At 51.5% G+C, this 22,025-nt stretch overlaps 2 protein-coding genes across 2 annotated transcripts; both read right to left on the bottom strand.

Moving 5' to 3' along the window:
* Positions 1-296: 296 nt before the first annotated feature.
* LOC109451453 (uncharacterized) lies at positions 297-12,929 on the bottom strand. Its single transcript, XM_088794372.1, has 6 exons — positions 12,911-12,929; positions 10,749-10,829; positions 9,684-9,823; positions 2,807-3,939; positions 828-910; positions 297-577 (listed from the first exon to the last, which is right to left on the bottom strand). Exons 1-6 carry the CDS (start codon positions 12,927-12,929, stop codon positions 537-539), a joined length of 1,497 nt encoding a protein of 498 aa, XP_088650498.1. The 3' UTR covers positions 297-536.
* Positions 12,930-19,698: 6,769 nt separating this feature from the next.
* On the bottom strand, positions 19,699-21,307 carry TEX44 (testis expressed 44). Its single transcript, XM_019739732.3, has one exon. It carries the CDS (start codon positions 20,839-20,841, stop codon positions 19,699-19,701), a length of 1,143 nt encoding a protein of 380 aa, XP_019595291.3. The 5' UTR covers positions 20,842-21,307.
* Between the last annotated feature and the right edge of the window lie 718 nt (positions 21,308-22,025).

Below are 22,025 nucleotides of genomic sequence, written 5' to 3'. Positions count from 1 at the left end.
GGAGGGATCTTGAACTGCAGGTAAGTCCAGGCCGTTTGCTCTGTTTATAGAGTCCACTGTCCATATGACAAATTCTTAGAATCAGGAGCCAAGCTACCTCTTTAGAAGATTACTTTCGTTTTTGTTAAATTGTGAAACCATGCTGTTTCCTTTCTCACCTTGACTGCCGGGAAGCTCCTGAAGTGCTGGGTTCCTTACACTTTTGTGTATCTCCTAAAAGTCCCATGCGGGACTTTTCACCTAATAGATCCTGTATTAGTTCTGTATTGCTGCATAATAATATAACAACAAACATAGAAGTTTAACATAGTATTATTTATTATACATCACAGTTTCTCACAGAAGTCTGGACAAGGCTTGACTGGGCCTTCTGCAGGGCTGCAGTCAAGGTGTTGGCCAGGGCTGGGGTCTCATCTGAGTCATGACTGGGGAAGGATCTGCTAGCAAACTCACGGAGTGGTTGGCAGAATTCACTTCCTTGTCAGCCTCAGGCCGAGGCCTGTTTCTTGCTGGGTGTCAGCTGGTACTTCAGAATCTTACCCTCTCTGTAAGGCAGGCCACAGCATGGCAGCTTGGTCTTCAAAGCCAGCAGTGGAGGAGATATCGTAGCAGAAGGTGGTTAGAATTTTGTGTACCATACTCATGTGCACATAATCACATCCATCCCATGACCTTTGTCCCCTTCTATGGGTTGGAATAAGTCCCACCCACATTCGGGAGGGGGTTACACAAGGGCATGAAGACCACAGGTGCTCGTCAGATATCACCATTAGTTAAGTGAACTACTCCTTTTGGCAACTAAAGGTATCATTGTGCCATAGACATACCTATTGTCTCCTGAGGAAGAGAGTGAAGTGAGATCTCTTCCTGGTAAAATGGTCTTCCTACCCCCACAGCATCCACTACAGTGCTGGGCACAGACGAGCAAGACAACAAATATGGAAATGAAGAAATGTTTTAGGAGTCACATCACTGCTGGAAGAACCAAGTTTTCTACCATCAAGGTGATTATCTGATTTCATAATTTTCTCTATTGACGTTATGTAATTTAAAACCCCCATAAAACAATTGTAATAGCCACAAAGTGGGAATAAGGTCAGACATCAACGTTACGAATGGGCTCTTCCCTACAAAAATGTCTCCTAACCCCCCGCAGTTTGTCCTACTTTACAGAGCTATGTACATGAATACCCTTGCCCGGTTCTGCTAGTGCTCAATTTCACGAGCACAGTATAAGTACCTGAGCTCTGGAGCCAGGTGGTTTGGACTGATATCAAATTCAGCTGCTCACTGTATGACCTTGGACAAATTGCTTAACTTCTAATAATACCGAATGCTTATTTAGTATTTGCTACATGCAGGCTCTTTACATGTATTAAATTCATGTAAATTCATTTAACTCATATTACCACCCTGGGAGGTAGGCACCACTAGTATCCCCATTTTATAGCTGAGGAAACTGAGGGATAATGGTGAAGGCCTGGGCTTAAGATTCTCAGCCTGGGCAAGAACAGGGAGAATGAAGGGTAAATGGTGGACAAGACGACTGAGGACAAAGGAACAGCAAGCAGGATGCTTATGCCAGCAGATGCTTTCTAACCTGCCCTCCCCATTATCAACCCCCACCCGGGAGGATAAGTAAAACTGTGTGGTTTACTATTTGAACCACTTGTGTTGACGAAGATCTTGAAAATGATTTGCACCTCTGTGCAGGGTGTGGAGAGAAGAAAGGAGAAGCCAAAATGCCATCATTTGGGGAACTGGATTGCATCCTGCTTATGCCACCCTCACCTCAATATGTTTAGGTGGGTCTGGGGAGGCCTGCTTGTCTGACAGTTCCAGTCAATATATTAGGTGGCAGCGCTGGGTGAGAAGCTGTACACACTGAGGGTCTGGTGTTGCAGGATAGCTGTTAACTCAGTGAAAATTCCCCTATTTGATGGACTGGTGCCCAATCAAGGGGCTCTGTTTCAGCTTCTGGAACTTCCCACCAACTTCACAAGGGCAAAGGGCATCTGAGTTAGTCTGTGAGCAGGAGAGAGCCCAGCTTTGTGGGACCAAGGCTTCCTCATGGGTATAGCTTGGGGAGGTGGGTGTTCAGCCTCTGAAGAGCAAAGAGGGTTGAGAGCGAGTGGACCTCAACACAGGGGCAAAGCAGGCTCAGGTGACTAAGATGCATCTGGAGCAAGGGCCCTTTCAGAGCAGTTGGGCTCCCCATTACTGCTTAGGAAACAGGAGAATGCACAGGGGAGGGGGGAAAGCTGCTGGCACTCAAAGGGCTTTAGGGACAATCCCTCCCACCCCCTACAGAGAAGATAACTCTGGGTCTCCATAGACCTAAGTGTCCCGTATTGTATCCTCCTCACACCCTCACCTCTTTAGCTGTGTGAGGCCACCTCCTGTTTGGGCTGTGGGAAGCAGACCAGCAAGGATTCCAAAACCCCCACAGAACCAGACACCCTCTTTCTTAGTCCCTTCCTCTGCACATACGCAGCCTCACCCCTGTATCCTAGTTTGGAGACCACTCTTCTTTCTGGCTTCTCTGGTAGGGTTTAGCAAGCCTTACTGGAAAGCAAACACATCGTTTCTTCCACTTTTCCCGCCAACATGGCCGGGTAATAGCCGGAAAGCTGCGCTAGTGGCGGAGATATGCACAAACTGAACGCAGCTCAGCACGGACAGGATCGGAGCCCCGGACACACAGTCCCTAAGGCATACATGGGGATCTGCCCGAGGCGTGGTCTGGGGTTTCTGGCCTGCCCTCACTGCCTCAAACATTCCCCCGACCCCGCATCTCTCCACCGACCTTTTCTGCCTGCCTATCTGTCCTTCCTGAAGGCCGGGAGGGGATTCCGGGAATACAGGAGTCCCAGAGCTCTGGCGCTTACAGCCCTCGAGTGTGCCCATTTTCCCGCGGGGGCTGGCGCGTTTCCACCTGGCATCTGCCAGAGCTTGGTGGACCCCCGGTGATCTCCCCGCTCTGCCAGGCCGTGTGTGCGCGCCTGGGTTCCCCTCCGAGGTAGGGACTGCTAACGCCGGGACTGCGTCGTCTGCCCCTTGGAAGAAACGTGAGGCCCCTTCCACAATCTGGAGGTATAGGCGGCCCGGCTCCGGATCTGCAGACTGCACTCGCCTGATCCCCGTCCCGCAACGTGCAGCGGGGAGGGACTCGGAGAACCAAAAGCGCCTCACGAAGCGCGGAGGCGCGCAGGCCGAGAGACCGTCAACTTTGCGCACAAATGTGGGGCTCAGTGGCCGCAAGTCTTGGCGGCGGGGACCAGAGGGACCGAGCGGCAGTCTGGAGAGTGCTCGGCTCCCCGCAGGTGATCTTAGGTTCCTGAGGAGGGCGCCGCCCGAGCCTGGGTTCTGGAGACCGGGGGCGGGGAGGCTGCTCTGCCATGCTCCAATTGAGCCCTGGAAAAACCCCGGCGCGCGGGGGAGAGGCGGGCTGCCGCCCGGGACAACGGGAACAAAGGCGGCCCGCGGCCGGATGCAGTCATGGAAAAACCCATCGGGGCGCCGGGGCGCCGGGGTGGGGGCGGCCCTGCCACCCTCGCTGGCCTGCCGGGGCGGGGCTGCTCTCGGGCCCTGCCCCGGAGCGCTCTTCGCGGGTGGAGAGGGAGGCCGAAGAAGACAGAAAATGCCAGGCGGGGAAGGTTGGGCTGGGCTGGGCACCGGGAGCCAGGGCCCCCGTGCTTTGGATGCTGTGCGCCAGCCTGCCCGCGGTGCACACCCCGTGATCTCGGCCGCGGGGGAGGGTGGCCACACGCGGGGCACACGCAGCGCTGCACACGGCCACTTGGCAGCTGCGGCAGCCTGTGGTGGCCGGCCCTTAGGGGGCGCGCACAGACCCGGCAATGGCGCGGACGCATGTGCTCCTGCACACACAAGATCGTTTACACGCTCGTGCGCCCAGACACGCGAGCTGCCCGCAGCTCCCTGGGCAGAGGGAAGGAATGGGTCCCACCGAAGAAGGGGGCCGAAATAGATGCTCTTTATGGTGGTCCCCGGGGCCAGATAAGGCCCCGCCCTTAGAAGAAGCCGCGAAACCGGTCCCCTATTCCCGCCCCATTTTACAGGTGTTGGAACTGGGCCTCCCAGGGCCCGACGTGCCAAGGGCCCGCCCCAGGGCTGGAGTTTCCGACCGGTGCAGGACGCTGCCTACCCTGCCCTGGTCTCGTGAACCTGCCTGGACATGAGGAGGCGGCACGCCGTGGTTTTTTTTGTAGAAAACGAAAGTGTTGAAGTAAGTTGGACCCAGTGACTCCTGAGGCCTTTTCCAATTCTGACTTATGAGGAAGGAACTGGACCTAGAGGCCATAAATGGAGTTGGTGGGAGTTGAGAATAAAAACCTTGGTGCCTGGTTTGGCCTCAGCCACAGGCTCTTCCTGGTTCAAATGTCCCCTTGTGTATTTGTGCCGTGGGGTGTCGAGGCAAAGCCTGAACCTGTGGTGTCCCTGGAGTGGGGAAGAGATGTAGACTAGGACACGACTCTGAGGGCCAAGAGCCAGCTTCTGGGAGCAGGAGACCCCAGGCTGTACCTGAATGGGGAGGCTGCTGAGTTTGGGTAGCAGGTGGGGTTCCTGAAGGCCAGAGGACAATGAAGCATGCTCTCATGACTTCAAAAGGTTCATGATGAAGAAGGGACTGCCTTTACCCACTTGGATGTTTGAATTGTGGGAACACAGTTGTGGTTGAGGTTCTGGCCACTACGTAGAATACAGGGTCAACAGAAGCAGGGACACCAGTGAGACAATAGGGTCAAATGAGCTGACATCTACTTGTGGTCCCTTTGGGAACTGAGGTTGGAATCAAATGACCCAGCCCTGCCTCTCCCTAGCTTTCTGGTTTGAGGGATCTTAACCAACATCTTTGGCCCTCAAGTTCCTCATCTGTAAAATGGAAACAAGAGCTCTTCCATGAGGGTACTTGGGGGATTGAAAGTGGATATAAGTCCCCCTTCCATCCTGCCTTCCCTCCTTTTCCACGGCTCAAAATCCCTGGTCCCTAGGGTTCCTTCCAAGTTCATTTACTGTGAGCAGGTGGGGTCCAGTGGGACAAAGGCTGGGGGACAGCGCCCCCTGGTGGTCTATATCGGGAGGCCCCGGTCAGTCCGTGAAGAAGCACGCGGGCTAACCTGGTTAGTTTCTAATGGCGTCTGGCAATCTGGAAACACCAGGGGATGATCGTGGGGGAAGCCAAGGGAAGCCACTCAGGGAAGCCAAACCTTTCCTTCTGACTCAGTTACCCCCTCGAGCAGGCAGAGAGCATGCTGCTTCCCCACAGTAGCCTCTCCTCTGCCCTCTCACAGCTCAGCTTCTCCAGCTTTAACAATCTTCTCTTCTGCCCCTGAGGAATCCATGTACTTGGCATTTATACTGTGCGTTAGAGCTTACAAGCACTTTGACACACTGCTTGTCCCTGCGGTGTGCTGTTTCTGGGTGGTGACGGGGCTAGATGGATAGAAGATCGTGGTTTACAGCCTGGCTCCAGCACGGTTTGGATCCTGCCTCCTCCATCCAGCTGCGTAACCAGGGCGACATTCAAAACATTGACTAACCAGTAGGACTGGCAGCGACCAATCAGAACAGATCCCGCTGCAAACACCAGGTATAGCCAAATGAGTGCATATCTGCTGAAGATTCTGGAATAATCCCAACCTCACTGGGCCTTGGTTTCTCCATCTGCAATAATGGGCATGGCCACTGTAATAGTACCAGTTTAGAGGGCTGTTGTGTAGACTAACTTAGCTAATGTGTACAAAAGATTGAGAAACCAGTGTCTGGCACATAGAAAGCACCCAGTAAGAATTAGCTTTATTACTGGTCCTGTCTCCTCGCAGACTCAGTGAAAGGATGATTCTCACTTTTAAGGGAGACTCCCCAAATGAGCCCATGTGTGTACCTGGGCTCACTTCCTAGCTCACCTCCGGTTTTCCATGCCAACTTGGTTGGCCCTCCTGTTATTCTACTCTTTAGAAGTTCTCAAATTTTACAATGCATATGAACTTCTGGGGGATCTTGTTAAATTACAAGTTCTGATTGAGGAGAGGTGGGTGGGGATTCTACAGTTCCTACAAGCTCCCAGGTGGTGCTGATGCTGGTTTCAGAAGCAAGAGTCCAGAAGTTCATTGCAGAAACAAGTGTCACCTGATGGATCTGTAAATGTTTATTGAACACCTGCTCAGTATTAGGGCTGGATTCCAACCCCACGTAGCAGACAGGCTGGCTATTGCACAAACACAGGTTAAAACTAAAAAATCAGGCCAAGGAGCAAATGTGCCGAACAGTAGGTGGTGAATCCATTCTCTGCCCAGTAGTCAGAATGATGCTCTAAAGGAGTCCATAACTGCCCTGCTTACAGCTGTCCAATGGCTCCCACCTCATTCAGTATAAAAGCCGAATTCTCCTGGATTTTTCCAGGCACTGCATCATCTTGTCTTGCTTCTGACTTCATCTCCCATCACTCAGCTCCATTCTAAACTCACCTTTTGTTCCCTTGAACCCGATACCCAACTTCCTTCCTACCTGAGAGCCTTTAAATTTGCCTGGTTAATGTTTGTCCTTCAAACTGGTGAATGCCTGGCCTCTTATTCAGCCTCTATTGCCTCCCAGAGAGACTCCTTGACTAAAGGCAATTGATCTAAAGTAGCTGCCCCAAGTCGCGATCAGATAGTCTATACTGTATCATCCTGGTTTTTTGTTTTGTTTTGTTTTTTTAATAGAACTTTCTGTCGTGCGGGGCGGCCTGCGGGGTCTCAGCTCCCGCTCCCCACATAAGAACACAGGATGTGGCTAGGCCAAAAAGGAACACCCACGGAACCATAGGTAGGGGAGTCATACCACTATAGTCTTACTGGAGGTTGGATTCACACAACGTGTGACCTGCTGTCCGCTTTTCTGCCAACCGACCCACTCTCCACTTGCTAGCTGCAATCCGCCTCTCTGCAATCCACAATCCACACTCCGCTGCTTACTAGCTCAGCCACCATCTTCTTGCTAGCCCCCATTCTTTCCTGCTAGCGTAGCCATAGCAGTCATATTAGTGGCCAATGGCTCACTGGTTACAGCTGACGGCCAACTAGCCACAGCTGATGGTCATCCAATCACAGTTGATGGCCATTTATTACCTGAGTCAGCACCTTTCTATGTGAGGCCAAGAGCCTGGAAACTGCTCTTTGGGGCTCTGTCCCCACAATGCCCAAGTTTGATGTTTTGGCATTTATTGCTGGAGCTCCGTGAGGACAGAGGTGTCTGCCTGTCTTATTCTGCTTTATGCCCAGCCCCAAGAACAGCATCGGGCCCAGAATCGGCCTTCATTGAGGATCTGTTGAGTGAACGAAAGAATGAGTGTTAAAGGGTGTTTAAAGAGGTGAGAGACACCTGTGGTGCCTCAGTGGGTGAGAGGAGACATCACAGAAAGCTCATGTGCAGAAGAGAATTATCGGAGCTCTCCTGGGGTCAGTATCTGTGGAAGGGTCAGGAAGGCAGCAGGAGCAGGCAGAGGGAGAAGTCGGGCTGCAGTTGGGGACTCACTGACAGGTAAGCTGGAAGGAGGAGCCGGGTGGTGCAGAGAGCCCAGCAGAAACCCAGGCAGGGAGTTTGCAGGGCCGGATCCCAGGTGGAGATGAACCAGAGGGCTGGGGCAGGAGTTCTCTCTCCTCATACCCTGAGGGCAGAGTGAGATGAATCATGGGTAGGATGAAGACCTTAGGAGGCTGCAAACATGTCCTTGACTTTTATTCTTATATATTGTTTTAGTGTTGGTCAGTGCCAAATTCTCATCAATCAGCTGCTAAGCATATTTAATCACCTTATGTAGACACCTCTCCTATATTTTCTTCAAGAGCAAGTGTTCTTCAGCTGAATAGAAAACCAAACATCCAGCATTTGCAAAAATGAGCATTTCTGAAAGGATTCTGTGTTTTTGGTCCTTTGATGGGCAAGCACTGGGCACATCCCCCCATGTGGTGTCTGGTGGGCCTCTCTGAAGACCCCCTGGATGCCCAGATTGTATTGAATGGATGGTTAAGAAGTAGCCAGCAGCAGTGTGGGGGAGAGACCAACAGATGGACCCTGAGAGATGGAACAGTGCCCAAGAAAGAGGTATGCTTGGTATCTAGGATTCACTAGCTGGGCCGGCTTCATGAGCGTACAACCTGTGCAGTCACACAGAGCCCCATGATTGGCTTAATGCTTTGCATTCACCTTCTTGACATTGTCAATACATTTGGAGCAAGGGGCTTTGCATTTTCAATTTGCACTGGGCCCCGGCAAATTATGTAGCTGGTTCTGCTTACCAGCTCTGGTGCCTGGGCCCAGGGCTGGTTCCCCAGGGATCGTCTGGGAAAGACTGAGGAATCTGGTTGGGAGGTGAGCCCAGGTGCATTCTTGAACGGATTCTGCATGTGAATCAGAAATCATGGAGCCTGCTTCACCCAGAGGAGAGGAGAGGACAAGGGCTAGAGCCTTTTCCCAACTGCTGATCAGGCTGTGGAGATTCATTCAGGGGTGGGGGAAGCCAGCCCTGAGGCTGAGGCCACTCTTTTACAGATGCCACAAGCCTCCCACCCTCATAGCGCCTGGTTAGCTGTCAGACTGCTGACAAGACGCTAGGGTTTACAGGGCTGGGGAGATGCCTCCCTTGGGCAGGACAGGCAGAGCGTGGCCTGGCTCCTGGGCAGACAGCTGCTCTGGATGTCAATATTAGGCCGGTTCTCTGAGGCCTGGGCCTGGATCTCTGTGACCCTCAATTCAGCCTGGCCTGGCTCATTGGTCTGGGGAAAGGTGGTGGCAGCTCCTTGGAGAAGACTGTGAGAAGCTTGGATGATGTCCTGTTGTGACAGGTGCCACAAAGAGCAAGACCCAGTTGCAGCGCCCAGAGTCCTAAGGGCCCCCCCCCCCAGGCCCAAATTTAGGTCACTGCTTTGTCTTTGCACACTTGATGGTCTTTCTGCTCCTGTTGTGTCTTGTCCCTCAACTAGGTTCAAACCTCCTCTCTCCTCTGTGACTGATACCATCTGCCTCAATTTACCCATGTACTTGTTACTTTCTCTTGCAGTTCACTCTCAGTGGGCAGAGCTAGGGCCTGTTTCCTACTTTATTCCTCAGTCATTTTTTTTTTTTTTCCAAGTCAAGTTGTTGTCCTTTCAGTCTTAGTTGTGGAGGGCACAGCTCAGCTCCAGGTCCAGTTGCCGTTGTTAGTTGGCGCAGCCCACCATCCCTTGCGGGACTCAAGATGTTGAACCGGCAACCTTGTGGTTGAGAGCCCTCTGGTCCCATGTGGGAATTGAACTGGCAGCCTTCGGAGTTAAGAGCATGGAGCTCTAACCACCTGGCCGGTCCTCCTCAGTCATTTATGAACAAGGAGCCTCTCATTTTGTTTTTGCATTGTGGCCCCAAATTATGGAGCCCATCTGCTGATCTGCTCACCAGGGCAGAGAGAACAGATACACAGGTGTTAGAGACCAGAACCTGACAAGAGGTTCTGAGTGCTGGAGGTGTCTGACAACTCTGAAAGGTCAGCCACAGTCCCATGGGAATGCGGTGCTGAATGCCTACTGTGTGCCATTGAGGGTAGCAGTGCTGGCCTGGCTGGTGCAAACAGAAGCCCCTTTCTTCAAGGAGTTTACCCAGGAGAGCGTTTATAAGTAGGGCAAAACCTGGCGGTCCAGGGGCCTCACCCGCAGGAGCGGGGAGAAAACCCTGGCGGCAGGGAGCGGAGGAGGGGCGTCCTCCTGCCGGTTCGGCCCTGCCCCGTTCTGGTCGCCGGCCTCCGAGAACTGAAAGGGCTTCTGTGTTCTGTCCCCCGCCTGCCCGCGGGCTGGGAGCACATTTCCTCAGCTGCGCCAGACCCGGGAGGCTCAGCAGCCCCTCTGGGGACGTACACAAATAGTTCCAAGCCCAGCTGCCGGGCCAGTTACCTTGGAAACCAAACTCAATCGCCTGACGTCACCGGGCCGTTGCGTAGCAACCGGCACAGACTCTCCCTCTCCCAGCCCAGGCGCTGAGGTCGTGGTAGCTACGGAGGCGGCGGGGGCGGTGACGCCCCCGTCTGGCCCCCCTGTCCTTGCTGCCTTTTGCCCGCCAGGCTGCGCCGTGTGTCCTGCTCTGGAGCTGCGGCCGTGATCCCGGAGCTGTATCTCCTTGCAACGGAAGGGGACCAGCCCCAGCGGAGGAAACGGCGCCGCCTGGCCCCAGGCCGGTCGTGTAGGGCCCCGTTGTGGCCTAAGTGTGGCTGCAGCCAGCCAGGATTTCTCTCGCAGAGAGAGGTCCTTGTTCGCAGTCACCCGTCTGATTGTCTGATTTTCTGTTCTTACCAGGCCAAGGAGCAGGTGGCAGCGCGGGGTGTTTTCATTCCCCACCCCTCCAATCGCCCAGAAAATCTCTGCCGAGCTTGGCCACCTGCCTTGGAAGTGTAGACACTGGGCTGTGCTCATGCCTTCCTCTAGTCCTGCGTCTAACCAAGGCGTCTGTGCTATGACATCCATCTCCTTGCCTGGGCTGAGGAGCCAGCTCTGGTCCAGGGAGTGGGGACGAAGGGGCCTGCCTGACCACCTCCCTGAATTTCTAGTGTGGGCCTTGTTCTTAGGCTGCTCCATCCCCTGCCCATGTCTATTGCACACCACAGCCTGTGATCATCTGCTGAATCCCGCAGCCCAGGCTGGGAGGCAGCAGAGACTCAGAACCTCACGCAGAGGGCCAGCAGCAACCTGCCGTTGTGCCCTGCTCTACCTCGACTCACCCACCTTTGGCTGGGGCAATCCCAGCCACCTTCGCTGCCAGAGGACCTTGCTTGTCTTGTTCCAGCTCAACGTCGTAGAGGCCATCTGTGGGAGGTGGTTTTCCTCACCAAAAACTGTATTTTGACAAGTACTAATAAAATAAAGGCCATCAGAAATGAATCTAGGTGTTTTAGGTGAATCCTATTTTCTCACTGGTCGATTTTAAAATTCAGAGATGCAGAGGTGTTTTTTTAATCTGTGGAGTTGAGGGGAGTTCACCTAAGAATGCCTCAGATCTTTCCAAAGCACTCTGTTAAAGGGAAGTTCTGACTATGGGTAGAACAGTCACAGACAAACTTATGTGTACTGGGTGAGCACACCCCAGAGCTCAGAGCCTAGGACTGGGCAAACATCTGACCTCATCTGGAATCCTGGCCTGTTTCTGTGGGAAAGGTAACTTTTATCTGCTGAAGAGTGTTCAGATGCTGGAGTGGGTAAGGTTAAGACAATGCCACCTACAGTGCCGGACCTAGGGGTGCCAGGAGGGGACAGGCTGCCTCGGCTCCCTTCTTCCCCTCTCTGGGAGGGGTGTGGCTCGGTGTGCACAGATGCCTGGTCAGAATGGTATTGGGAGCACCGAAGAGGAGGGATTTCCAACATGTGATCCAGGCTGGGCCAACCAGATCCTTCCCCTGGGGATCTATCAGACTGGAGCAAGGAAACAGGCCTTTCCTCTTCGTCGTGGAACTGTGAGCTTGTGGGCCTGGAGCCACATTTCCTGCAAGGAGCAGAAGCCTGGAGGAGAGTGTTGAACAAACTCAGAAAGAGTCTGGAGGCTTTGGCTAGAAATAAATGATAAAGATTTATTCAAGAGTCTTAGGATTTGCAAACCAGAAACACAACTAGGCAATACCTAGAGAGTGCCAAAGAAGAAAAACTGAGGGTTCTTATAATAAAAGGTATGTTCTTGAGAAGAATGGATCCTGCATTTTTAGGCTCAGGATTGGTCCAAGATGGTAATCCTGTCGATGACCAGTGGTCTGGATACATGAACATTCTTCCTGTCTTTCAGAGTGTAATCAGCAGGTTATCTGGAGGTCTGATGTCTATCTAGACATTGACCCAGGACTGGAAAGTTCAAACGGTCAAGTTCTCAGGCTAGTTAAAACAAGAATAGAATAGTTTCCTCAGGGCTCAACCTTCTTCTTTTTTAAATTATTATTATTATTATTATTTTATTGGGGAAGGGGAACAGGACTTTATTGGGGAACAGTGTGTACTTCCAGGACTTTTTTTCCAAGTCAAATTGTCCTTTCAATCTTAGTTGTGGAGGGTGCCGTTCAGCTTCAAGTTGTTGTCCTTTCAGTCTTAGTTGTGGAGGGCGCAGCTCAGCTCCAGGTCCAGTTGCTGTTACTAGTTGCAGGGAGCCCAGCCCACCATCTCTTGCGGGAGTTGAACGGCAACATTGTGGTTGAGAGGACGCGCTCCAACCAACTGAGCCATCCCGGAGGGAGCTCAGCTCAAGATGCCGTGTTCAATCTTAGTTGCAGGGGGTGCTGCCCACCATCCCTTGTGGGACTCGAGGAATTGAACTGACAACCTTGTGGTTGAGAGCTCACTGGCCCATGTAGGAATCGAACTGGCAGCCTTCAGAGTTAGGAGCATGGAGCTCCAACCACCTGAGCCACCAGGCCGACCAGGGCTCAACCTTCTTGATTTTAGTGATATAGCAGCTTGGCTATAGTGACCCCATTTTATTTCTTCACTCCTTTCCTCAAGAGGCAGAGTTGCCATGGGAGGTAGAGGACACAAGCGATGGAAATAGTTCTTACAGCTTTGAGTTTCTGATACCAGATGTCTCCAAAGCTAGTTCCCTCCTAGCCCTTCTCCGCCCAGCCCATCAATCCATTGGTGCTTAATTAAGTAAGCTACTTCACGTTAGGTTTCTGTCACTTCCAGTTAAGGGACTTCTGACTAATACACAGGCAAAGCAGAACACCCCAAGAAAGGAAGAAAACTGACATTTGTCACATGCTTACTGTTAAATGCTGTTTGTTTCTTTTTAATATGCATTATTGATCCCTATTTTATAGGTGAGGAAACTGAGGTTTGGAGGACTCCATAGGGCAAGCCAATGGCGGCTCAATGGATACTGCCTGTCTAGAGTCCCCTCAGCCAAGCCTAACCCTTGAAGGCCTTTGCCATGGTTGGGTGCTTCCTGGAGGGCTCTGGGCCTGCTGTGATCTGAGTCTGGAGTACTGTTATACAATCATGGCCGTGATGTTGGGCTCAAAGCAACTCCAGTTGGAGAGTCTGTGCTCTTCTGACCTCCTGCTCTTCCTCCTCAGAGCTTCCTAGTGACATATTTCCAGCCTTTGTCAGCTCAACTGGTGGCATCTCAGGGTATATTCTGAACCCCTGTGACATAAGAAATATATTGGTCTCTACCCCCTGGTTCCTGGAAGTTTTTAAAACACTTGGAATTTCCTGAGTGATAGGGGTAACTCTTGGAGGATGGGGGCTGCTCGCCTGAGGAACCAACCTTGGGATTGGAACTTTCAGCCCCACCCCTGGCCTTTGGGAAGAGAAGGGATGGAGAGTGAGTTAATCACCGATAACCAATATTTTATTTAATCAGTCATGCCTACCTAATGGAAATTCCATAAAACCCATGAACAACAAGGTCCAGATTGCTTCTGGGTTGTTGAACACATCCATGTGCCAGAAGGGTAAGGCACCCCAACTCCTCGGAGGCAGAAGCTCTTGCTCCCTGGACCCTTCTGGACCTCGCCCTATGTACCTTTTCATCAGGCTGTTCTTTTGTATCCTTTATAATACCCTTCATAATAAACTGGTGATAGTGAGTAAGGTTGTTTCCGGAATTCTGTGAGCTGTTATAGCAAATTATCCAACCTGAGTAGGGAGTCATGGGAACCCATGAATTGTAGTCAAATTGTTACCGGAGAATGGGCTCTTCTTGGTGAGGTGTCCAGGTTCTTGGTGTCTCGCGCAAAGAATTGAATGAGACACAGAAATAAAATGGTGAAAGAGTAGTTTATTAGAAGAGATAGTACACTCCAAAGAAATAGGAGTGGACCCAAGCAGAGAATGGTTCAAGGGCCCAAGGTGGCATTATTGGGAGAAATAGTACAATCCAAAGGATTTGGAGAGGGCCCAGAGCAAAGCCAAAGCTCAAGAGGCTCAAAGGGATCGGACTGGTGAGGACTTGGAGTTTTTATCCTTTTTTCCCTAGAATGGGCTGTTCCTTTCCGTGGGACCACATGATTGACACCTGTGATTGACAAGAGGCTATTACCTCATCTTTTTATTTTTATTTATTTAATTTTTAATTTTTTAATTTTTTTTTACAGAGTGGATGATGTGTCTGAAATAAAGTGGCCAAAGGCATCTTATAATGTTTTACAGGTCTTTTTCCAGAATTGTCAGTTTATGAGATACGTAGTAATTCTGTATGTCCACTTTAGGGTTTCAGGACTCGCATTTGCTGATTTGTTTGTTCAATCACTCATATAGACCCTTAAACAACTATCGTTTGAGGGCCTGTTCTGTACCTGGAATGTTACCCAGCTGATACCATCAAAAGTTCAGAGGTTAGTGCAGAATCGGATAAGAAAGAAAGCTTCCATAGTACAGTGTTATAAGTATTAGGACAGGGATAAAATGTACTATTGGATCCCTTTCCCGTTTTGTTTCTCTCTTCCCCTTGCTGTACTACCTTTGAGTCTTCCACCCACTACCTCGCCCCTCCCCCACATCAGTCATTTCCAGGAAGGACCTGGACTGGGGGTTGACATGGAGTGCGAGATGGCAGCTGAGGGGTTCTTACCTCATCTTTTTAGACTGTGCATGTTCCTTCCCAGAATGCAATCTGTTATATAGTAACGGACTTCCGCGTATATGTATGATATTATAATGATGGTATAATGAGGCCCAGGTGAAATGAAGGTCGTTGTGGCCTTTACTGCGCAGGTGTGAGTGGCTGGTTTAATCTAGTTGGGTATTTTGTACCCATTTGTTCCTCATAGGGGTAGATAATCAATAAAAAGGGGAAGTTTTGGGTGGAGAGGGGAGGTCTTTTGGGCGGTCGCATTCTGTGGGTTGTGCAGGAATGCAGAGACCCGATGCCTGTCTCTAACTGCCTCCCTAGTTTTCCCCTTGAGAGACATGATCCCCATATTGGGAGATTCATGGAACTCTCGCCCTATCTGATCTCAGATGAGAGGAAGGGGTCTCGAGATCTGCCTAGAAGACCGTGTTGGCTTTGGTTTCGAGCTGTCCCTACCTACTGGCAACCTTGCTGGGGTATCCTCTGTATCCCCAAGTCCCCTGAATGAGGAAAAATAGATTTTAATTATTAAATCCGTTAGCTCTATAGAGCCTGTGGCCGTTCAACCAGTCACTCAGGAGTCGTTAATTGTCCAGGAGTTAGGCTGGGAACGAGTAGGAAAGAACATTAGGCTTCAATGATTACAATCAACAAGTATGAATCACAAGTTTTAGGGTAATTATCTAAAGCAGGGGGTAGGAGCTAAAAAACTGGGGAAAAGGAAACTTAAGGAGAAGGAAACTTAAAATTTCTATAGGAAAGAAAACAAGTTTTCAGTGGGAGGGGCTACTTGTTGGCCTGTTTCAAAATTGGACAGAAGTGTGGGTAACCTAGGGGCCCACTACATACAACTGGCATCTTTGGTGGTGCAGGCTTGTGGGACTGAGCCCTTAACCTGTGGGGTCTGTGCTAATTTGAGGTGGTTAGTGTCAGAATTGAATTTAATTATATGACACCCAGGTGGTGTCCATAGAGAATTGGAGAATTGGTGTGGAAAACCCACACATTTGGTGTCAGAAGTGTTGTGAGTAGAAAAATAATTATCATTTAACTCATTTCTTTCACAAGTGGACCTCAAATCCCCTAATGTCAGGGCTGTGGTCTTGTGGCCCTCCTGCTGCAAGCTAGTGGTGCCTTCCCTCCAGCAGAGGGCGCTGTGCTCCCCCATTCTTGGGGACTCAAAGCTCAAGATCCAGGCCCAAGAAATAGGGCTTCCTCTTAGTCCAGAGAGGGTCCAGTTTTTCATTTAAATATTTAAGTATGTACTTAAGACCTTAGTTTACCTTTACAGTTTATCACATTTCCCTGGGGGACTGCCCTAATCTATGATCGCTTTCTTTTGGAGACACCCTTTCCTGGATCGAATCTGTGTCTCATCCAGCCAAACCTATAAACTTGACCACAGTCATGCAGTGACTTCAACCAATTAGCCAAGTGGCTGTAGACTAAACAAGAATATTGTCCTTACAAAATAAGTAAAAACACGGACAAAGATTTATTTTTATTTTATTTTTTTTACCATATTCAAAGTGGTCTTAAATTTCTGTTATTATAAAAAAATTCTTTAAAAAAAATTTGAACTTTTAACGTGATTTGAATTTGTGGGACACACACACACACACACACACACACACACATCTGGGCATGCACGGGGGGGTTGGAGGGGGTTGAGCAGTCTCAGGTCACAGGTTCGGTTCTCTGGAACATAGACTCTGAGCTAGAAGAAAGCCACAGTGGGTGGACGGGGGATGGAACCTGTGATGCAGACCCCACATCACCCCAGCCAGCTCCCTGGGTGCTCTGGAGCTGGAGTTGTCCTAAGTTGGCCCAGGATAGTCAGGCCTTAGACTCCTGCATAAACCAGTCACGGGATCGGGCTCCCCAGGAGGGCATGACGTTGGGCCAGGTGGCTCTTTGAAGGGGCTGGTGCTGAAGGCTGTCCCCTGGCAGTGCTCACAGCAGCTGGGGGAACAAGTCCTTCACTGAAGGGGGCAATCCACCTTGGGGTAGAGGCCACAGTATCCCTTCTGCCGTCTGCCAGAACTTGTTGGAGCCCTTCCCTTAGCCAAGCCCCTGCTGGGCTCAGATGTTAGGATGCTGTGCCCGCCCTGCTGGCTCTTGGCCCAGCCTCAATGTTTCTTTAAGCAGATCCTCTTCTTACCAGCAGAACCCACACCCAGAAAGATCGTTATCAATCCTAGAGAAACACTGTCAGGTGTTAACCATGGTAAATAAAGGAGAAGGCGTGAAGAGGAGAAGGCAGCTTTGTAGGGGTGAATTTGTAACTGAGTTATTCTCAGCACCAGAGAGTACCCTACATACAGGCACCCCGTTATCCTGACAACTGCTTATTCTTTGTCTCCTTACACACCTTCTGCCTCTACTAACTACCTCTCCCCAATAGTGTTCAATTTTTCTCCATCACACATGGTGACCTACACCCCTGTGCTGTGCCTTTCCTTTCTCACTCGGGACACCTTATCCAGAGCTGGGGTGCACCCACTTCTCTCCACGTTGGGCCCTGAGTGTGCAGCTCTGACCTTCTCCCGAGGTGCACTGGCACCGGGATGCCTGGGGGTCCCACCTGCAGAGAAGGTGTGTTGCCAGGCAGATTTGCCAACACAACTGTTTATCCCACAGCAAGAGGAAGGCTGGGAACAAGCAGGGAAAGTCAGTCCTTAGCACATGGCTTCACAGAACACTCCACAATAATCCTAATGACCGCTAACACTTATGTGCGTATAGCACCCAATTATGCCCTGGACACTGTTGTGAGCACTTTACTCATTAACTCATTTAATCCTCACAATAGTCCGATGCAGGAGGTGTTATTATAGTCACTTTACAGATGAGGGAACTGAGGCCCAGAGGGATTCAAAGTAATATAGCTAGTAGGAGGTAGAGCCAGGATTCAAGGCAGCCTGGACCCCAAGGCCGTGCTCTTTATAGCTCTGCCAGCTTTAACACACTTCCTAAGGGGATCCCCCAATTCTCAGTGACCCTGGCCCCAGAGGTAGGAATGAGGCCCAGGCCAGGTAATGAGGTATCTCATTGCCAGGGCCTCAGTGATTGGTTCAGTAGAACGCATGGGAGCCAAGCTAGGCCCAGCAGTACCCTCCCTCGGGACTTTCCTGCCAGAGCCAGTGGGAACAAGGGACTCTGTCTTTCCAGGAAGGTGGCTGAGCCACCTGAGAATGAAGCCAGCACAGACGGGGGTGGGGTGGGGGGATGGGGGCAGAGCTGGAAAGACAGCTGGGTCCCACCACGCCCACACTTGGCAATTGTGCTAGCTGGCTAATCCCTCCACCTAATCAGGTTTGGTTTCTGTTCCTCTGATCTTTCTTTTACCATTGCAGTTTCAGTATCTAGCAGTAGCTGGCACATAGTGGCATTTACCTGGTTCAAAAAATATTTGTTGACAGCATTTGGGGTCTACCCTGGCATCTTTGTTGCCCATTCTGTGCTCTGGGCTCTGGCCAGGTTGAGCTGCTTGATCCCCGCCCCCCACACCCAGCACCAGTTACAGCTGCCTTTGTTCTTACGCCTCTGGTCTCTGTCGGGGGGACACCATCTCTCCTCTCTGTTTAGGTCTGACTCAATCGCTTCTGGGGGCAGTGGGTGGGGGGTGCTTACTGGGATCTGAACTGACAATCTCCCTCCTGAATTCTTTGCTTTCACTGCATGGAAACAGTTAACATCTCACCTACAGAAAGTGGCAGCTCCTTGAGGGAAGGGGTAGACACACCTGGTTTATCCTTGTATCCCCTTGGGCCTGGCATCAGATTTCCTCATATGAGCCGCCTGCAGGGGAGGAGTGGCAATTGTGTGCCTCTGGGGCCAGACAGGTGACATCAATCACTGATGCAGGCAAGATAGGTCCTTCTAAAGCGGGCAGCTTTGCTACCAGTTGCTCTGAAGAAATAAGACCCCTAGATTTTCCAAGAGAAGCAGAAATCCATATTTTTATGCAAAATCTCTGAGTTTTTAAACATTGGCAACGAATTCACAATTTGAGAAACACCATATAGGGCAAAAAAATCCATCAATGGGCTGGTGTCGGCCAAGGGCCCCTTTTGGAGATGCTGTTAGAAATGACTAATGGATGAACGAATGAATCCATGGCCAGGCCTGCAGCATGAAGTGTGTGGGGTGTGACTGTGTAAAGCCCTGGCCAGGGGCAGAAGTTGGGGCTGATGTCCAGTTAGAACTTCATTCACCAAGTGACATGACTGGTGTGGCACTGTGTCCAGCCAGAAGGTGGGCTGGTGGCTCTTCAAAGCAGGCGGCTGCCTTTCCAAGGTGACAGAGTCATAGACAAGAGCAAAAGCCATGTAAGGAGACCTGGGTCTGGGGTGCCCCACTTTGTCCTGGTTTGCCTGGTTTAAAATCTGGAATTCCCACATTCTAGGAACTCTCCTGGTCCCAGGAAAACCGGGACTGTCAGTCACCCTCATTAGATCCCTGTTCCCACCTATCCCTGGCTTGCTGGAGGATCATAACATGGCACCTGAAATGTTTGGGCTCATTAAATGCTGGACACCATGTGTTAGGACCTGCATGGTTTCCCTTACGTCTTATAATGTCTTCATGGTGTAGATTCATTATCTGTTGTATGGAGGAGAGTCAGAGATTCAGAGGGTGAAGTGAATGGCTCCGTGCCCTCACCCTCTCTCAGAGGGCCCTAGCAGGGGGGCAACCTGAGCCCGCTAGGCCAGTAGGCCCTGGGGAAGGGTCAGGTCTCACTTCCTCAGGAATGCACTTACCTGGTTGGCAGTCCAGCGAGGATCAATTTTTGCAGGTCTGAGACTCCCACGCCTGACCCTGAGCCCTGCGCAGACTCTATTCTTTACATGCTTGGCCCCAGCCTCTGAATGGGACCACCTGGGAAGCGTTCAGAGGATACCTTTCTGTTTCCAGAACTCCCTAATTTGCTCCTGTTCCTCCACCCTGTGCCCACTGCACGGACAGGGGATAAGGCCGGCACTTAGAAAATAAATATTGCTGGTGATTTATTGCCTGGTCTAGGGAGAGCTGTCCAGGGCAGGGGTGGGCAAGGGAGAGGGGTGTGAAGGTCTCAGGGCCTTGGGAGGTTACTAAGCCAGTCCTTTGGGGCTCCCTGCACAGGGTCTAGTCACAGTTGCAGCCAGTATGGTGTGGGGTGAGGTGGCTGGTGAGGTAGTGCACGGCCGAGTGGATGCCCTCTACAGTCCTCTGCTCCATCCTCTCTAGCATGTGGGTGACAGAGCGCAGGACCAAGTCGGTGCCTGCGACCAGCCCGGAGGAGAAGGCCAACCTGACGTTCCCCAGAATGCTGGAGACAGAGTGCAGCCTGGGGCCCTGGCTGTGTAGCAGTTCTGACAGGGAGCTATGGCCAAAGGCCAGCAAACCCGAGGCCACGCCCATGGTGGCCTCAGACCACACCAGGATGTCTGCCAGGGAGCTGATGTTTAGCAAGCTGGTCATGGAGCGCATGTAGTCGTCCTCCTCTCTGGCCATGTACAGGCTGAGGTCCAGCGGTGTCCTCCTCAGGGCCACCGTGGGGGCTCCAGGTGAGTGGGAGGCACTGCTCCCTGGGGAGGGAGGGACTGGCTGAGCCTGCAGGTCTCCTGAGTGGTCCACCAAATCCCCCTCAGTCACTACCTGGGACTCAGCCGATGGCAAAGCTTCAGTGTCAGGATGCAAGGCCTCCGGACTTTCAGGTTTCTTCTCAACAGCTTCAGTGATGCCTGTGGCCGGAGTGTCAAGCTGGCTGTTGGCATCTGCAGTGCTCACAGTGGGCACATTTTGGGGAGACTGTACCTCAGCACTTGGGGTCAATGGAGCTAACTCCTGCTTCCTGTCCAGGGCACCTACCGCTTGTGGTATCTCCTCCTTAACCAGTGAATCATGTTGGAAAGTCTGAAGACTCTGAGTCATCCTTGAATCTTGCACTGGCCTGTCCCATACTGGGTTCTGGAGGCTCTTGGATGTTTGCAGGGCATCTGGGGCTGGGTGGGCAAGCTGGGCTTTGGGCTTCTTGGGCTCCTGGCTGTGCTCTGCATCATCTTCATGCTTGTCCTTGTCCCCAGACACTGATATGGCCTCGGAGGTGGCTGGCTTGATGGAGGCCTGACTTACATCCTGCCATTCAGCTGACACTGCAGCACCATCAGGCACTGCAAGGAGGGGGACCTGATTTTGGGACCCTCCTGTTGGGCTGTCTGAAGACCTGTTGTCATCATGTGTGGGGATGCTGGAGACGCTGGCATTTCCTGAGGGCACGGTGGTCATCTAGGCCCTCTGTCACTTCTGCTGGTTGAGGGAGTGGCCATGCCCCTGCTGGGCCGAGTTGTCCAGGTGGTGAGGTCACAGGGGGCTGTTGGCAGCTGGCGATGTCACAGGCACCTGAGCTTCCAGAATGGTTGCCCTAGTGGGCTGAGTCCATGGGACCATTTGTAGCTGAATTTGCAAGTGCAAAGGAGAAGAAGGTAAACATCTTGGAAAAGGATGGAGGTGTGTATATAGGTGCAGGTGCCCTAAGGATTCATAATGGCTATGACTGATGAAAGAGGATGAGATGAAAGAGGATGTGATGTATAATAAATCCTATAAGGGACCACTCCCAGCACCTCCCTGTCAACACCAGGGATTCAGACCCTGGTTGGGACAGTCTTTCGGCAGAAAGTCAGTTTCCCAGCAGTGGTGAGTAGGAGGAATAAGTGAAGGCTAAGGGCCTGGGCAGCTCCTAGCCTGACTGTCTTTGGTTGTGGGGTACTATACACTGAATGTTTGTGTTCCCTCCAAATTCATATGTTGAAAGCTAATTGCCAATGTAATAGTACTTGGAGGTGGGGCCTTTGGGAGGTGATTAGATCATGAGGGTGGAGCCCTCATGAACGGGATTAGTGTTCTTATAAAAGGAACCACACAGAGCTCCCTCGCCCCCTCCTCCATTGTGAGGTTGCAGCTAGAAGACCACTATCTTTGACCCAGGATGTGGGTCTTCACCAGGCACGGAACCTGCAGCCCCAATGGACAAAGACAGGGGTTAACTCTTGTGATATAGGATAAACAGTCTCCATCTTTGTGCTCAGCTGTGTTGGGAGGGCAGAGAGGGAGTACAGAATCCTGGGGAGTGTCAGACAGCGTGATGATAATGATGATGATGAGTCTTCTGGTTTGGACAGACTGCTGGCTCTCGGGCTCATGGATGGTTTGCCCTTCCAAGGGGCGCTCCACCAAGTAAGCCCAAGATTCCCTTGGAGCGGACATCTGTGCGTGGTGACTCCCAGGTCATTTCCCAGACTTCACTCACTAGAAATCCATCCTCTGCCCCAGGAGTAAATAGTCCTGTAATTGCCCCAGTGAGTGAATATTAGCGTTGCCCACACCAGGGAGCATGTTCTAGGGCAATGGCCTTTTGCCAGACTCTCTGGGGAATCTGGGGGTCCCTCCCAGTGCCTTTTGCCTTTGAG

Source organism: Rhinolophus sinicus, chromosome 17, assembly GCF_057876585.1.
Source record: "Rhinolophus sinicus isolate RSI-liver-muscle chromosome 17, RSI-T2T, whole genome shotgun sequence".
NCBI lineage: Eukaryota > Metazoa > Chordata > Mammalia > Chiroptera > Rhinolophidae > Rhinolophus > Rhinolophus sinicus.
The sequence above is the reverse complement of the archived record's forward strand: the minus strand, read 5'-3'. Positions and strand labels throughout refer to the sequence as shown.

Excerpts from the sequence above, each read along its gene's own strand:
- TEX44 (XM_019739732.3), bottom strand. The coding sequence starts at position 20,841 with ATGACCACCGTGCCCTCAGGAAATGCCAGCGTCTCCAGCATCCCCACA.
- LOC109451453 (XM_088794372.1), bottom strand. Across the intron at positions 9,824-10,748 it reads TGGGATTGCCCCAGCCAAAG|CCCGCGGGCAGGCGGGGGAC; the intron begins GTGGGTGAGTCG and ends ATGTGCTCCCAG. Across the intron at positions 3,940-9,683 it reads TTTTCTCCCCGCTCCTGCGG|GGAGCTGCGGGCAGCTCGCG; the intron begins GTGAGGCCCCTG and ends CCCTCTGCCCAG.